The sequence below is a fragment of the Geospiza fortis genome, unplaced genomic scaffold, assembly GCF_000277835.1.
Source record: "Geospiza fortis unplaced genomic scaffold, GeoFor_1.0 scaffold117, whole genome shotgun sequence".
Classification (NCBI taxonomy): domain Eukaryota; kingdom Metazoa; phylum Chordata; class Aves; order Passeriformes; family Thraupidae; genus Geospiza; species Geospiza fortis.
The window spans coordinates 478691-495802 of record NW_005054500.1 but is presented as its reverse complement, the minus strand read 5'-3'; the positions used below and the strand labels follow the sequence as shown (position 1 = coordinate 495802).

Genomic DNA, 17112 nt, shown 5'->3' with positions numbered 1-17112 from the left:
AGCCGAGGGAACGGCCCTTCCATGGCTCTCAGACTGGATGTCTGGCTCCCCAGGTCAGTGGAAGTTTGCAGGAAGCCCAGGCACGCCAGGGTGTTGCTGTTTCCCCAGCAGGGCTCGGCAGGGAACACAAATACACAGCCAAGGAAGCGGTGGCACCGGGATGGGGCGGGAAGGGCCTGCCCGGCCCCGGGGACAGACAGACGGCGAGCGAGGAGCACACAAAAGCAGCTCTAAGGTCAAATGTTTTCCTTCAGGCACTGAAGCCCTTCATGTTGAGATGCCCGTAGTGACCAAGAGGAGATGAATTGCTGCTGGAGATGAGATTTGGGAGGTTTTCCAGCTCAGCTGGGCAATCTCAGCTGTCCCCTCACACCTCCTCAGCCTGGAGCCGAGGGGTTTAAACCCCTCAGCGCTGCACTCAGCAGGATGTAGATTCAATCTCTCCTACAGCTCTTTATTTCCGTGTCTGTGCCTCTGAAACCTCCTCCTGACACACACACACAGAGGATTTTATACAGGATTTGGGGGTTTTTTCATTCCTGCACCGTGACAGCGATATGTCTGGTGGTATTTGTCTCACAGCCCGAGCCTCGGAGCTGACATCGCCTCTCCCTTCAGGTGCTGCCAGCCCTGTGAGGATGATGAGCACGAAATGGCCTCTGAGGACAGCCATTCACTGCTGCTCATGTCCGTGAAATTCCTCAACATTCTCATTTTGCCTCTCACTTTGTTCCAGATAAAGATAATTCCCTCGCCCTCGCTATTTATTTTCTTCACTCAGCCATACCTAAGCTGGGGAGCCTGCACAGAGTTTCACAGGTTCTTTAAGTTCATGTTTTGACATAATCCCCATGAAGTTTGTCTTCATCAAGGTCAAAAAGCATCGAGAGGAGGTTTATAACCTGTTCTTTACAGTAATAGCAGCATTAGCAGTGCGGTGACACTTTGGGCAGAGCATTTTGGAAAGCTTCACAAGGAAACAGCCTGGCCTGCTGAATTCCCCCTGGTGACCCATCAAAGCTGCCAGTCTAGGTACAGGAGTAACTCCTATAAAGGCACTTGTTTTGAAACTGGATCTTTGAAAATAAAAGACCTTTCAGTTTGGCAGGCCAATGAAAAGAATTGGTGGTGGAATGTTTAGATTAAACAGAAAGCAGAATATTTTCTCTTTAGGCAAAACAAAAGTGACTGCAAAACCCCCAGAAGCCATTCTGAGTCAACATGAAGCATTCTGTTTTGGTCAAATGAAATGCATTCTTCCCCTGGAGATTACTGTTATGAACACAGGAATATTTGTAGAGAAAAAAATATTACTCTAAAAAGTGTTAACTTCAAAAATTCTAGAAGCAAAATGCTTCTTGCTGCCAAGCAAATAAAGGCAAAATGGAAAGACTTATTTTTAAAAAATCCCAACAAAACACCACAGAAAAAGAAGCCTCCACGCTTTGTCTGGAATTATGTTTCAAGCAGCAAAAGAATTTATAAATTCTGACCCCTACCAGGTTTTAGGCAGGTTTGACTTTGTGGAAAATACTCCCCAGATTTACCTGAAGCCCCATTAAGTACAGGTCTCCCACCAGCAGCAATTAGCAGCTACTGAGTGGATAAAAACCAGGAAGGAAGCAGTGGAGGAAGTGTGTGTGGCTCTGGCCTTTGGGCTTTCATTTAGAAATTCTTGATCCATGGGGAGGGATCCTCTCTCCCTGCTGGGCTGTCAGGAGCTGGCACTGCTCACTCATCGCATCCTTCAAGTCTCCTCTGCTTTAAAGTGAGACCCTTCAGGATGTGATTTGAAGACACTGAATGCCTTGATTCAGAGCTAAAAGCATCTTGCTTTTCCCTTGGATGCAGCCTTCAATCCTGGAGGGTCCTGCCCAGGGCACAGCCTGTGTTCCGTGTGCTCTGACACCAAGCTGGGATCTGCAGCCAACCCTCCCAGCACTGCTGTGGGCAGGGACAGCCACTTTATCTGCAGGGCACCCAGCTCAGCAGCTGCCTATCTCAGCTGGCCCAGGTCTGGCAGCAAGTCTGCAGCCTCAAAGAAAGAAGAAATGCAGCTCCAGCTCTGTTCCCACTGGTAAAATCTTGGGAGAAGCAAGCCAAAGCCCAAAGCTGTCACCCCGGCCCTGCAGTTCTGTTTCTCACTTTCTGATTATCTCTGTGAACTGTCAAGAGGATTAAGGAGGCAGGAATCAGCTTCAAAGAACATCAGAAGCAAAATATGATCTCATCTGAGGGGCACTTCCATGAACTTCCAGCCCCTTTAGATATCTCATGGTGGGAAAGGGATGAGGCCAATGGGTCTGCTCATCCCTGGGCTGTGGCTGATGTGAACTCCACCCTGGTGCAGCACTTGGACCACCTCTCCTCACTCTCTTGGACCACACTCTTCACTCCTGCCCTTTCCTAGAGCTGACCAGCAGGGAGATGCTCCAGCAGGACAAGTTGTGCTTGGATGCATCCCCCTTTTCCCTCTGGAATGGCCTCAGCAGGACTTGTGCTCCCATAAAAACGTCTGTCTTGCTTCAAATTTGATTTCCAGTCCTCGTGCTCTGGACTCCTGGCAGGGCTTCACTGTGGCTGGTGCCTTCATGGTTCCCACATGAGCTTTACAAGGAGTCAGAACTCAAATTTTCTGTGGGGGAATCTTCTGGATTTCCTCTGCTCTCATGAACACCAGTGCTGAGAACCAAAGAGGTGGAGGCAAATCACACCTTTAGTCCTGTGTTCCTCTCTCAGACTACCACTGAGGTAGTGAAACACCAGCAGCTGATGGCTCTGTGTGAGGACACGCTGTTCAAATGTTCACTGTTTAATTGTTCACTTTTAAAATGTTTGTGTGTTCAAAGTGAGCCCTACTGGAACGAGCAGGAATTGGGGAATCCACCCTGTTCTGCTCAGCCCCTGGTGGGCAGCCAGCACTGGGCTCACACACAGCATTTTGTGCCTGCTGCACTCAGAGGAGGTGGGACTGGTGTTTCTGAAGCAGTTATTTGAGAAGCAGCTCTATCATGGCCATAATTATTTCAAGAAATAGAATAACAGCCCTGCTTTGCATAAAAGATGAAGGATGTTGTTGGCCCCATACATTGAGGAGGTGCCTCTTTTAGCCCTACAGCTGTGGCACAGCAAATGCCATTGGGGGTGGGCAGGAATCCCAGCCTGGAAACCTGGAGGAACTTTTCCAGACACTCTTTGGCAAGATGTGCCCAGCTCCAGTGACCTCAGCACTAAATTCACACAAGGTGGAGGCAGCAGGACTGGGTGGGCTCGTTCCTTGCTCTGATCACTGACTCAGGGGTACAAAATGTGCAGCAGATCCTTGACTGTGACACAGGGGCTGCTGGGGGAACATGGAGCTGAGGCAGGATTTGAGCCAGGAGCTCTTCCAGCTCACCCCCCCAGGACTCTGACTTTGCTGACACTGACAGTATTTCAAATAGCTGAGAGCTGCAAGTCCTGACTCCTGTCTAGACTGGAGCCTGGGGTAGCCCTTTGGGAAGGTGGAATGAATTTTTTTGCTTGATTTGCCCTTTTCTTCCTCCTTCTCTAAGCCATGTTACATTTTCTATGTGCTGGGAATATCTGTGTGTATATGTGAGACAGGAAAGGCAATGGGGTATTGGAAAATGTGGAATGTGGGACCTGGCATGATGGAAAAGATGGAATAAGGGGTGGATGCTGACCTGGTTTTGTCTGGAGTAGTTTTTTTTTTTTCCTAGCTGGAGCAGTGCTTTGTTTTTGATTCAGTATAAGAATAAAGTGGATAACACACTGAGGGGACTACTGTCAAGAGGACAGTCTGTATTTTCACACACCTGCCCTGTCCCTTGGCACAGGGATCCCAAAGGCTGCAATAAATGGGGACATTCCTCACAGGGAGGTGTCCCTGGTCAGGAGGGGTAACTGCAGAAGGCAGATGGAAGCAGTGTCTTTCCCTGCAGAGATTATCCCTCAGAGCTGAGATGGAACTAACTCAGTTAAGAACTCCCAACTATTTCTGTTCCAGCCCTGGGCTACTCTGTATTTCCAGCAGGGAGATGGGCAACAGGAGAAGGGATTGTCTTCCTTTTTAATGATGATCCTTGGGACTTGCAGCTGCAGCAGGAGGCAGAATAGGCCTCGGGAACAATTAATTCAGGATGAAGCTCCTGAGCTGTGCCTCCCTCAGTGCCCAAGCGCAGCTGAGGGGTGGCAGCTGCCCCTCCTGACCCCAGGGATGAGCAGGGTCACAGCTCCACCACCCCACAGGGAGAGCTGTGAGTGCCAGGTCCTGCCAGAGCTCCCAGAGCCCTCCAGGGAGGCTGGGAAAGCAGGAGCAGCACAGGAAATAATGGCCAATAACAGGGCTTCCGATACAATCATGTTCTCATCTCAGTGTCAAGCGGCCGGCCAGGAATGAAGGGAAAATACCATTCCCCTTCCTTTTTTGGCAATAATGGTTTGTAACCTCAGAGGAATCTCCAGCCTTCAGGGGCTGGCTCCACATTTTCTGCCTGCACCTGGCTCAGCCTCACAAACACCCCGCTGAGCACTTGCTCTCTCCACAAAACATCCACAGAGATGAGCTTTGAGCCTCACCCCTGTCTGGCACTGCCAGAATCTGTGAATTCCCTCACTTGGAGACAGCTGATGGGATTCTCAGTGCTGCCCAGACACTGCCACAGCAATTTCCTTCAAAAGGCAAGTTTAAACATTGAAGAAAGCCATAGGTGTGCTCTGAACTTCTTGTTTAAGTCCAGAGCAGTTTCCTCATCTCCAGGGCAGTCTGCTGGCTTCTAACAAATATCCACAGGAACTGAACGGCAGGAAGAGCATGCCCTGAGGACAGATCCATGCTGAGGTATAAATAGCTTAATTTCACAGGACCAAGCAGCTTCCTCAGCCTGGCAGGGCAGATCCCAGCAGGAACCTGCAGCTCCTGGGGCAGAGCCCTGCTTTGGGGTGCACAGGACAAGCCAGAGGATTTTCCACCCACTTTTCCTTCCATGGCTTTTCAAGCACAGGAGTCTGAGTAAGAGCTTTTAGAGCAGGGAGGACGTGGGACACAATTAAAGTGCACCTGAGAGGGTGATTTTGTGCTGTTTGTCAGGAGAACCTTGGCAAGCAGGAGGACATCCTGCCTTTTTTTTTAGATCAGCTCTGTTCCAAGAGCATCCCTGGCGAGGCATTTCATAACTTGGGATATTTTCTTCAGGAAAGTGCTCAGGCAGTCCCAAAAGTTCCGCAACGTTTCCTGCACGTGCTCCTGCCACAGAGTAATGAGGGGCTGGGTAGGCAGCCAGGGCACTGAATCTGGACAGAGAATTGAGTTTCCTGGAGCGTGGGACAGGCTGGGTTAACAATGCTGGACCTGGGGCATCTGAGCTGGGTGTAATGGGAAAAGGAAACAGCTCAGCACAAGAACCAGGGTGGATAAAGCAACTAGAGCACCAAGAAAAAAACAGAGAAAGGAAATAGAAAGGGAGAAAAAAAATTGCTTCAGGAACTAAGAAGTAACGCCAAAAAGCACTTTCCAATTAGAGGAAAACTTGCTGGGAAAGCAGGATAAGGGTAAAATGGGACTGTTTTCAACAGGCAGGAAAGTGTCACCCACATGAATCGAGCAGGTGTGTTCACCTGGAGGTGCAAGAGCTGAATTTAGCTGTGTGGATGTATCAGAGTCCCCTGGGAGATGGAAATCACTTCTTGTGTTGCTTCACCATCATTGGCAACACCCTGAGACCCTGAGTCAGAGCTGACAGGCAAGATTTGTGTTTTCTGGAGGTGTAGGTTTGCAGCTCTCTTCAAATACCATCAGACAAACTCACTGCCTCTGCAGCATTTGTGTAAGAGGATTCAAAGAACCACAAATTGGCTTTTACCAGGAAAATGAAATTAATTCGCATGATTATTTGTGGGCAAGTGAAGGGTGAGCCAATCCAGCACCAGAAGAGTTCATGTCATCTCCTATTCAAGGCACTAAAAGTCAGCTCCTTCATCTGAGGAGTCATAATCTCAGCTTGGAAGATCCAAGATGATTCAGTGTTTAGTAATGCATTTGTCAAGTAGATTTGAAAAAAACTCAGTATTTGGGGGGAATATTCTAACAAAAATTCCCATTATTGGAATGGTGGTTCAATAGGTTGCATTCACTTAATCACAGAGGACCATGCTCCTCTGAAGTTCCTGCTTCCTTTAATTCCTGGATCTGAATTCAATTATTCTGAAATGTGGGAGAGAGGCAGCTCAAAGGGAACAAAAATGAGCAATGGGACACTTTTTACAGTAAAATATATCCAATGCAGTCACCCAACTCTGCTAGGAATGTCTCACAGATATAAGGACAAATGTGTAGGAGGGGAGGAATTACAAAGCATTCTGCTGGGAAGGCCCATGCCTGGGGAGGAAGGGAAAGAGAGAGGGCTTGGGCATTCAGGATGTGCCTTTGGAAAGGCACTGTGACAGCAAAGTCCTTCAGGATTGAAGAATTTAGTCTTAAAAGAAAAGGATGTTTAAGGAAGTAGCTGTTACTTGGGACACTAAACTGATGGGACAATCCAGCCTTCAAGTCCTGAACTGAACAGGATGGGTAATCTCTGGTTCTCACATCCATGTCCCTGGGAATTCAGCTGCCATGAAAAACCAGATGCATTTGGTCTGTTCAGAGTGTCAGAGCTTCTGCTCCCTCCTGGGCCAGCAGAGAGGTGGAAGTCCCTGCACTGCTGGTTCTGCCTCACGCAGCTCCCAGAGCCCAACACTACTTAAAAAGCAGAATCCTTACCTTGGACAAAGACATAGACCCTGGCCACGAGCCCCTGGTGCTCGGGGGTGCTGCTGAGGGCACAGCTGAAGTAGCCGGTGTCGTTGGCCGTGGCTCTCCTGAGGACGAGCTGGCTGCAGCCCAGCCTGGGGCCATCGCGGCAGCCGCTCACGTGCACGCGCGGGTTGTCCTCCCTCAGCTGCCAGCTCACCGACGGGGCTCCCCTGCCAGCACAACACGTCCAAATTACACTGCATTCGGGCAAAACTGGGGCTTCTTCCTGCACCAGTCCTTCCCAGTGCTCCTACCCTTGCCAATCCCAAAAAAATTGTAAAGGTCGCCGAGACTGTGACAAAATCCCCTTCCACCCATACTGCACTGTCAAAGACATTATAGGGTTTGTACTAATACTTTCACTACTCATCTCCCTGGCCCTATTCTCCCCCAACCTCCTAGGAGACCCAGAAAACTTTACCCCAGCTAACCCACTAGTCACCCCTCCACACATCAAACCCAAATGATACTTCCTGTTTGCACTTCCACCCATCAGAAATTGAGCTGGATCACCTTGCACTGTTCCCCAGACATTCCTGAAATACTCCCTGGGAACTGCAGCAAGCTCCTGGAGAAAAGTTTAATTTCTCTTCTAACACACTGCCTGAACACAAGTTTGTTTTTATAACACTGTATTTTAGCCACTTCAAACATTACAAAGCATCAGATGAAATTATATGTTTGTTCGAGGAGGAGGATTTTGCATATTTTAACAGCTAAATTAATGTATATTTTCTTGCACTGAGGCTGCATGGAGAGATGAGGATATTTATGTAATTTTTCATCACCTTTCTTGCTTAATCAGCAGTGACTCAGTCTTGATTTTTGTGAAGGGCCTGAAACTAATCAGGTTACAAATCTGGGAATATCTGCTCAGGACACATTTTTTCCAATTCCCCTTGTGGCAGCAGCCAGAACATCAAGCCAGGAGGGCAGAGGATGAGACATTCACCCCACCTGACCACTCTGCTGCTGGATCTCCGAGCACAGTTCATGAAAAATGCAATTCCATGGAGTTCAGGCCAAAAAGCAGGGCCTGGGTGTCACCTGCTGTGGGACCCAGAGCTCCCAGCTGATCTAAGTCACAGCTGGATGTGCTGGAAGCATCAGGCCATGGCAGCAGGAGCTCCTGGAGCTCCCTCTGAGGGCTCTGGGGATGGACCAGAGCTACCACACAGGCCTAGGAATTGAAGATGATGGTGGTTTTTGTAAAAAACTGGTTTTTAATGTGAAAACTGGCAGGTTGGGGGTTAATCTCCTGTGGATTTTCCTGGGGAAGAAGTTGGTGCTGGAGAGAGGGAGTTGTGTGTGTGTTTGCACTCTTCCCGAGAACAGGGGGGTTGGCTCTCCCTTCTCACTCACAGTTCCCACTGGCATTTGCTGGGCTGAGGAAGGAGTGAGAATCCCTGGACTTCCTCAGCTCGGTGCTGCCAGGGAGAAATCCAGTGCAGGCATGCTGACCCAGGACTGAGATGGCAATGCCCAAAGTGTGAATGTATGAAATTCCCAGTTAGCCAAGGACTCAGAGTTCCAGTGGCCTGCAGGGGTGCAATAGGTGCAGTCAGAGCACGTTTGCCAGGACATCCAGTGACATTTCCACAAACATCCTCTTGGCCCTCGCTCCTGCCCGTCCCTCTGTCGCCTTCCTGGAGAGGAGGCGGACGTGGAGCTCTTGAGGTTATTCTCAGCACCAGGCTGACGGGAGCACTGGCAAAGCGGGAATATCCTCTCTGCTGAGCAGCCTCGCCCTTGTTCTTGGATGTTCTGGTGGTTGGACAGTCCCACCCCACGTCAGAGCAGCTTCCCATTGTCCTTCCGAGCACCCAGAGCTCTGGCCCACCCTACCAACGTCACTGGTGACTCCAGGACTGGGATTGCTGGCCTGGAATAGGGAACAGAGCCAGTTCACACGGAGACACAGATCCCAGCACGTCACTGTGTCCCTGCCCCTCGTCACCCACACCCCTCTGGTGTCCATCCAAGCTCTGGCGGCTCTGCAGGGCAGCACTGGCATTTCACACCTGTGCTTCCTTAAAGCTTTCTCCCCCTACATCCATTATCCTGGTGGAAGGTGAAGCCTTTGGCTGTTGCTTTGGGATTTTCACACATCTGCCAGAAGGGAGTGGCAGCAGCAGCTTTGGCCCCACTACCACAAACCAGGAAATCTTGGCCAAGAACCTCAAAAGCCCAGAGTCGAAGGGAGGATGGACATTCCTGCAGACCTGCTGGGGCTGTGCCCCACACAGCCCAAATGCCCCTGGAAGCACAAAGAATTCCAGAGCTCCCCTGGACCAGGAGCTAACCTGTGAGTGTGGCAGAGGAGGCAGGAGGGCAGACATCCCCAGAGGGGCTGATCCAGGGATTCTTGCATTCTGAAACCACAGTTTCCTTCTCTTCCCAGGTTTTAATCGCCTGAGCCAAGGAGCTGAAGTGCTCTGGGCCCTGGTCCCATGTTACACCCCATGCTCACACCCTCTTGTGTTTCTCAGACCTGTCATGAGGATTTCTTGCTTTGCATCCATAAAGCAATGTGGGACTGAAGTGCTTGTAACTCCTTCAATTATTTATTGATTTGGTGATACGAGAAAAGTAGGGTGCTCCTCCAGATTAAACAGGTGGGGGATGGAGAACTGCTGGGAAATGTTGATTTAATTGGCCTGGGGCACCCCAGGGACTTTGAGTCCACTCAGGTTTTATGGAGAGCACCACTGAGATGTTAAAGGACTGCTCAGACTTTATTGCCATCATGTTTGCTGTTTGCCAAGCTAAAAATACCACTGGAAGGTTATTGTGACCTCGTAAGCCACATGGCAAGCTGGAGGGATTTGGAAAAAAGCTGCCTCACACTCCAGAAGACATCCCAAATTTACACAGTCTGAGCCCATTCACCTTTCACTATAACAAAGAATTAAATAGTCTGGGACAAAAATCAGAAGGGATGTGTCAGCGAAACCTAAAGCTTAGATTCATCTCCTCACTGCTTTTTTTTTCCTGTTTTCAGTAACTTCTGTTGCAGGAAACCATCCAGGTAGTGGCGCCAGCCAAGGGAACCTTTGCAAGAAGGTGTAAAATCCATGTGTGTGTGAGAGAGAGAGAGAAATTGTGAGAATTTGTGTTACCTTGGGCTTTTTTCCTACAACACTCTCAGAGAAAAACCTGAGAAACATCCTCTGGCAGTAGTGAAGTGTAAAAATCCCACTCAGAACAAGTAACACCTCCATCCATCTCAGTCTGGGGCCTTTTGTGGGACCCAGCAGCTGCTGCATGTTCTGGCACAGCAGAGTGCTCTGGGTTTGCTCCTTCCTCATATGTCAGCTGTATCCCTGTTCCCAGAGCATCCTCTCCTTGTCATCACCAAAATCCTGCTGGTCCTTGCATGGCTGGTGGCACACATTGTGCCAGGACTGAGGCACTGCTGTGATTTACAGCAGCAGCACTTTGGTTTTTCACAAGTCCTGGTTAAATTTGATTTAAAGAACATGTTATGTTTAAACTGGCTGCGTCTTTGAATGTACACACAGTGACTGCTGCTTATTTAAGTGTCTGTGATGGGCTAGGTGGCAGTTCCTGGTGATCTTTGTTGTTCCCTCATGGACAGGGAGCAAAGGAGTGATTTTAGCTGCAGAGGAGCTGAATCTGCCCCTGTTTCAGGGAGGATTTCCAGCCATGTCCTCAAGCACAGCACGTCCCACTGCCATGAGCTCTCCCCTGTGCTGACTCAGGGCTTTGCTTGGGCCCCTGAACAACACAACACAAAGCACTTGGCCAAGCTGACCCCAGACTCCCCTCCCTGCTCTGTCACAGCCCATCCAACTCCCTCCACACAGCCCCAGCTCCCAGCTGGCCGAGCATCAGGCTCTGCTCTGTCCTGGAGCTCTGCTGGGCCAAACCAATCAACAGAAGGACAAAAATCCAGCATTGTTTGGAGCAATCCTTACCAGCATTTTATTTTTAGGGTGTCTCCTGGTGAGATGACGATTTGGTCCTTGGAAGTGCTCAGCCTTGGTTTTTGAAGAAGCTCTTCCTCAGCGAGACCTGACCCAAAAAAAGGAAGAAACCATTATTAGTTTAGACGGGCTATTCAGTGGTGTCAAAGCAGCACAATGCACTCGAGACAAACTCTTTGTTTTGTAAATAGTTCCTAATTTGGGGACCCACACAGTGCTGCATTTATCCTTGGCCAGGAGATGCCCTCAGTTTGTTTTTGTTTCCTTTATTCCTCTCTTTCTTTTCTGACACCAAGCACCTGCATTTCTGCCAGTAGTGTTTTGAGCCAGCTTTATTACTGAATTATTGCAGATTTAGGAGAACAGATCTGTGTCAAAAGGATTTTGCACACATATAAAAATGGAAGGAGTCACGTCCTTGGAAAATAATTTGATGGGTGAACTCATACATTACTTTTTAATTAATGGGAGAAAACAATAATTCTGGGGAACAGCTCTGTGAAGCAACTGTGATATTAAAGGCAAATTGGAAGACCTGGTGTTTCCTAAATGACCATTCCCAAATTCTGCATCTGAGCTGAACCCCAGGCTCTGTGGGCACTGTGGTTGGGGTAATGCTCCCAGGGGAATCTGTGATTTTGTCAGGTCTCTGATGACCAGGGGCATTAATGACAGCAGTGACAAAGATCTCTCTCATCATCTCCTGGCCCAGGAAATGTCTCCTGCCTGTGGAACTGTCCCTAGGGACAATCTGAGTGTTCATCTACAATGAGACAATGTTCAGAAAGTGAAACAGAAGAACCAGAAGTGGAGGTTGGCCAGGCTGGTTGCTTTGTCCAAATTCAAAGTAACATAATCAAGGAGAGGAGAAACCAGGCTCTGATAAGGATCTCCACTTCCAAAGCTCTGACATTAAAGCCGTGTTTTCTTTCCCCTCCTGCTCTTCAGATTTCTCTCTTCTCCTGTGCCTCAAACTCGATAAGGCAGAAATCCTCCCTGGGCTCCCAGCACGGGCATGATTTGCAGCAGACAGGGAGATAACATATCTGGCAGAAAGAGAAACACTAGGCTTTAACTTTTCAACTGCATGAAGCAGTGATTTTCCTGCCCCCACCTCTCTACTCTCATCTCCGAGCTGCTTGATTTCAGTAAATTGCTCTCTGCCTGGCATCAGTGTGGGCAGTGACTCACTCCCACTTTGGAGTCTCTGGCTTCTTCCAGGAGCTCTTGGAGCTCCCATCAGGAACTCAGCAGATGCCAAGTAACCTCATGGCACCACAGAGTCCTTCAGAGGGGATCCTGCCCAGACACCACGGTGCTGGACTGCCTTGGAGCCCCTGACCCTCCCTACAGATCCTGGCTGAGGCTTTGAACCAGTCCTGGCCACCAGACACAGATCCAGCCCACTCCCCCTGCTCTGCCACGGCTGCTCCATCTCCAAGGCCCTTGGGGTCTGGCCAACCCCAGCTCCCTCCAGTGGCTCTGTGTGACATTATTTAGCACCTCCAAACTGCCTTTCCATGGCATGCTGGGCAAGCAGAGCAGCTGGGGGCTCCAGCCCTGCAGTTCCCATTTGTTTGGGAAGCACTGCCATTCCTCAACATCCTCAGGATGGCACACACAGGGAGCAGCACCACATTGAGCTGAGAACCAACAGAAAAAGCCCCAAACTCTGCAGGAGGAGCCACTGCCAGGCAAGCCCATCCTTGCTCTTGGCTCCAAGGCCCCTCTGGTTTCCAGGCAGAGCCAGTTCCCACCGGGAATGGGCTGAGCTTGGCACAGGTTCTCTCATGGTGCTGAGGCATTTCACAGCTCCCTCAGACTGACTGTGCTGAGCTTTGCAAAAATGCTCCAGGATATGGCCAACAGCTTCCAATTTGTCTGTCAAATGCCATGAATTTGCCAGCTGAGGGGGGTTGGGGTCCGTGTAGCTCTCCCAGGATCTGCTCTGGGCTCTTGATGCTGTGACTTCAGCCAGGACTTAGAAAATCCTGGGGTTTGAAACAAAATTATTTCTCTCCTCTTGTGCCTTCAGTTGTTCTTAGGGCTTAGGAGGGGCTCAGCCTCTGGATTGTAGCTCTCCTGAGCAAGTGTGGCACTGTCAGAGGGTCTGGGGTCAGAGCCTGAGCTCTGCTCTGACTGTAGAATCTTCAGGCTTTTACAACATTTGACACCATTCTTGCTAAGAGAAATAAAAGTATTTTTCAATTATTCTGGTTTTGCTTCTGAGTTACTTCTTGCCCAAAGTTTATTTTGGCTTCAGGAGCTGAAGAACAGAATAAGCAAAGTGGAATTTCAGTGCTTTTCTACTCCACAGAGGACAGGAGGAGAATTCCTGTGCCACACACATCTGGTTCCTGCTGGCAGGTGACAGAGGGTTTATATAAACAGCCTGTGCCCCACACCACTGCTGAGTGGGCTGGGAAAAGAACATTTTGAGGGCAAAACAGAGAGAGTCATGGGGGCAAGGTCAGGCTGTGCTAGGGCAGAACACCTAATGCCAAACTGGCAGAGTGAGACCTCACAATGTTCATAACCTCCCCTGGCCCCTTTAGAGCTAGACTTGTCTTTTAGGAGGCAAAGCTGGGGACAGCCCCAGGGTATGTTGGATGAGGAGGAAGGATCAGCTCCACTTTCATATTAGCTGTGTGTGTTTGAGGAGATTCATGCCTTTATGAAGGTGTTAGGATGCTGCGCAGGAGAATTAAGCACATTCCTGGCAGTGCACCCCCTCTTTTCCACAGCCCTGCTCCCCAACCTTTGTCCCTAAAGCCAGGACCCAGGGTGGAGATGGAGACCTGCTGGGCTGGATCTTGCTGCAGCTGAAGTGCTCTGATTGCACTGCTCAAATTCCAATGCCCCGGCCTAAGAGAACATTGTCCTCTCCTCCCTGATAAATAATTTTGGTCCTGCTCTAGGGCTACAAGGGACATAAAATTAAAAGCAAGCCATCATTACTGTGTCATGACCATGGCAAAGCTCCTTGTGAGAGCCACAATAAGAGTCCTGGGTGCCACAGCTGTCCCTGCCATCCCCTGTGGAGCTGACCCTGCTCTGGGTGTGCTCCTGGGGCACATCCTTCCCTAGATGCCCTGGCATGGTTTGAGATGAGGTGCTGGAGTGACAATCCTGCCGGTCTGGCAGAGCCACAAAGGGGTCTCAGCAGCACAAAGGGGTCTCAGCAGCACAAAGGGGTCTCAGCAGCACATCCCCTGTGTGAGCCATGGGGGAAGGACAGGCTGCTCAGGGGAGGGACACCTCTGCTCAGGCTCCTCACTCCCTGCCCTGCCTTGGCTGCTGCCAGCACAGGTTGGCCCCAGCAAGACAAGAGCAGCATCTCCAGCCTGGAGATGCCCCTGGAAAGAGCCCAGGTGAGGACAGAGCCTCTGCCCAGAGCCTCACTGCACCATTTCTGACTCTGGGAGTTCATTCCTACCTCCAGTTCAGGCTTTAACATTCTGCTCTCGGCGGTGGAAACCGCAAACACAGCACAACCACAAATCCTCGGGAGCCAAATGTGAAAGGTTGACTGATACATTATCCAGGGGAGAAAAATATATTGAAAACTGCTTTTCCTGGGATAATCTGATTTTGTAGCACGGCCAGCATTAAACACAGGAGGCTCCCCAGGCAGAGGGTAATGGGTGACCTCCCTCACCTCTCTGTCAGATGGTTTCCAACTCCATCTCACTTGGCACAGGGAGATCCCTCCCACGCACAGCCTGATGCTCCACACTGGGCCCAGCAGTGAGCGTGGATAAAAAGTATTTTTAATCTCTGTTTTTAATTGTAACAGCCTTCCTCCAGGCATCCTCTGGGCACTGCAGCTCTCCCTGGCACAGCCCTCACAGATGGCTGTGAGCCTGGCTGTGCCTGGGTGTGGCTCAGTGACAGCTCAGGCAATGTGATCCCTGATTAAGGGTCCGGGGATCCCTTCTGGCCGCAGGGAGAGCTGAGGGAGCAGAGCCCGCACAGCCTCTGCTTCAGAGGAAATCACTGCTGGGCAGAGCAGAGAGGGCTGTGCTGGCAGCAAAATGAGGCAGGTTAGAGCAGGGATGGCATGAGGGCTTGGGCACACAAACAGCTTGGTGCACATGGGTGAGTGAGCTCCATGGACTATTCATGTGTGTAAAGGCACTCCTGTGCAGAGAGCTGGGCCCAGGGCACCTCAGAGCCCCTTGGAAGGGACTGGGAGTCAGAGTTTGGAGCTGATTTGAGTCAGGGAAGGAGGGTGACAGTACAGGAAAAGATGAAGGGTTTCAAACTTCACTGACAAATTATTATCCTCAAAAGACACATGGAGAATTGAGAGAGCAAATAACCTGACCCAAAGCAGCCCCCTGAGCACAGGAAATGGGAGAGAGGCACTCAAACCACATTAGGTCTAGAGGGGAAGTTTTCCCCGAGCAGTTCTGACCCACACATTCCCCACCTGCAGCCCATCATGGGGGCCTTTGCCCTCTGCACTGACTCAGCGTTAAAAATCTGTTTTGCCATTGCTGAGGATGCTCCTGTGAGCTGTGCTTGCCTGGAAAGGAAAGGCAGGCAATCACAAGTCCTGAGCCTGGACCAGAAGCTCCAGGAACCCTCTGGAACACCAGGAGGTGTCCACACACCACACCCTGCCCTGTGCCCAGTGAGAGGTGACCACCAGTGACTGGGCTGGTGCAGAGGCAGAGCTGTTCCCTGCCCTCCTCCCAGGAAAACCTGGGCAAGGCAGACCCTCCAAACCCTGCTGCAGAAATGACACCCAGGAAAGGACAATGTTCTCCCCTCTGAGCTGCCAGGGCACTTCATCACCAGCACAGCGTAAGCACACCTGGAAATGAGCAGGTGTCCCTTTCAAAGGGCATTTTCATGCTTCTATCCCCAAGGAAATCTATTTTTGCTGGAATTGGAGAGCGCAGGGATTCACTGAAAAGCCATGTGTGTTTAAACCAATGGCCTGTAATCATCTTAGGATTTATTTCAAGGTTACCCCCATGAAAAGAGAAGGCACCACAGCACTGCCAGCATTATTGGATCACAAGCCTTGCAATATTTGGTGGTTTTATTAAGTCTTCAGCTCCTGGAATCAGCTTTCATTTGTTACACTCAAGTGGTTTTCTATTATTTTTAAAGATTTAAAAAGACAGTAGCAAATACCTAAAGAGACCCATCTCCACCCCTCTTTTTGTTGTGAATTTGGAGATAGGATTTTTGATTCTCCTCAACTTTAATGAAATGTTTTGTGCTCTCTATGCACAATGCAGGATCTTCTAAATGACATGTTATTGCTGCCATTGACTTTCCCAGCAGAGGGGAAGGAGGCTCTTGTGGGGAAGGTCTTGGCTGTAAGTCAGAGAAAAACCTCCCAATTTTTGTCTTTTCTGCTGGCTGCTGAGTTCTGTATCGAGGCACTGATGGGAACTGAGTCAGTGCAGAGGGCAAAGGCCCCATGATGGGCTGCAGGTGGGGAATGTGTGGGTCAGAACTGCTCGGGGAAAACTTCCCCTCTAGACCTAATGTGGTTTGAGTGCCTCTCTCCCATTTCCTGTGCTCAGGGGGCTGCTTTGGGTCAGGTTATTTGCTCTCTCAATTCTCCATGTGTCTTTTGAGGATAATAATTTGTCAGTGAAGTTTGAAACCCTTCATCTTCTCCTGTGCATCTCCTCTGTGCTAAACCACTTTTCCTAGAGGAGGAGGAGGTGAGAAGGGGTTCAGCCTCTCACCACCTCTGGCCAGGCCTCTCTCCCTTGCCTGCTATTCCAGCTGAACTATTTATAAGGAAAACGGTTCATCAGCTTTTAAAGATTTTCTATTTCCTCTGTTTGTTTGAGGGGAATGGTTACTAGAAACCTCTCTTCCTGTGGTTTTCCATGTCAAAATAACCAGGAGTCCCCCAGGGTGGCTCTGCTGTGGGTGGGCACAGAGCTGAGAACCTCCAGGCCAGAGCCAAAGCTTCCCTTCCTACAGAAGCTGAAGAAGTTCATCCAAAATTAAATTAGCAATCACAAACTCATCAGGAGACGTGGCAAAGGTTCCTTCAGGATATTCAAATGCAAGTGTTAACCCAAGAGTACCTCTGGCAAAGCAACAGGATTCCTGTTTCCATTGATTTTGCCAGCCAGGGAAGGCAGGATTTGCTCAGCTGAGTCACGAGAGAGGGGAGCAGTTCCCAGCCATTCCTCTGTGCCTGCTGCAAATGGAAGTTGTGTGTGGCTCAGCCAGAGGCAGCAGTTGGGGTGTAAATGATCCAAAGTGACAACAACGAAAAATTAAATCATTAGTCTGGAGCGGGGAGACGTCAACAACAGCACAGTAAAAACAACTGCTAAGTGGAGAAAGTGTTTGGAGATAAGATAAGGCTTTGGCCCAGCTTTTGGGATT

At 49.8% G+C, this 17112-nt stretch overlaps 1 protein-coding gene across 2 annotated transcripts in view; it reads right to left on the bottom strand.

Moving 5' to 3' along the window:
- The window catches only part of LOC102034196 (vascular endothelial growth factor receptor kdr-like), a 127099-nt gene that overhangs the window by 82590 nt on the left and 27397 nt on the right, over positions 1–17112 (bottom strand). For both annotated transcript variants that reach the window (XM_031063374.1, XM_031063375.1), the window contains exons 2-3: positions 10735–10831; positions 6764–6966 (exon numbers count right to left, since the gene is read on the bottom strand). In XM_031063374.1, coding sequence (XP_030919234.1) covers positions 6764–6966; positions 10735–10831 — 300 coding nt within the window. The remainder of the gene's footprint in view (positions 1–6763; positions 6967–10734; positions 10832–17112) is intronic.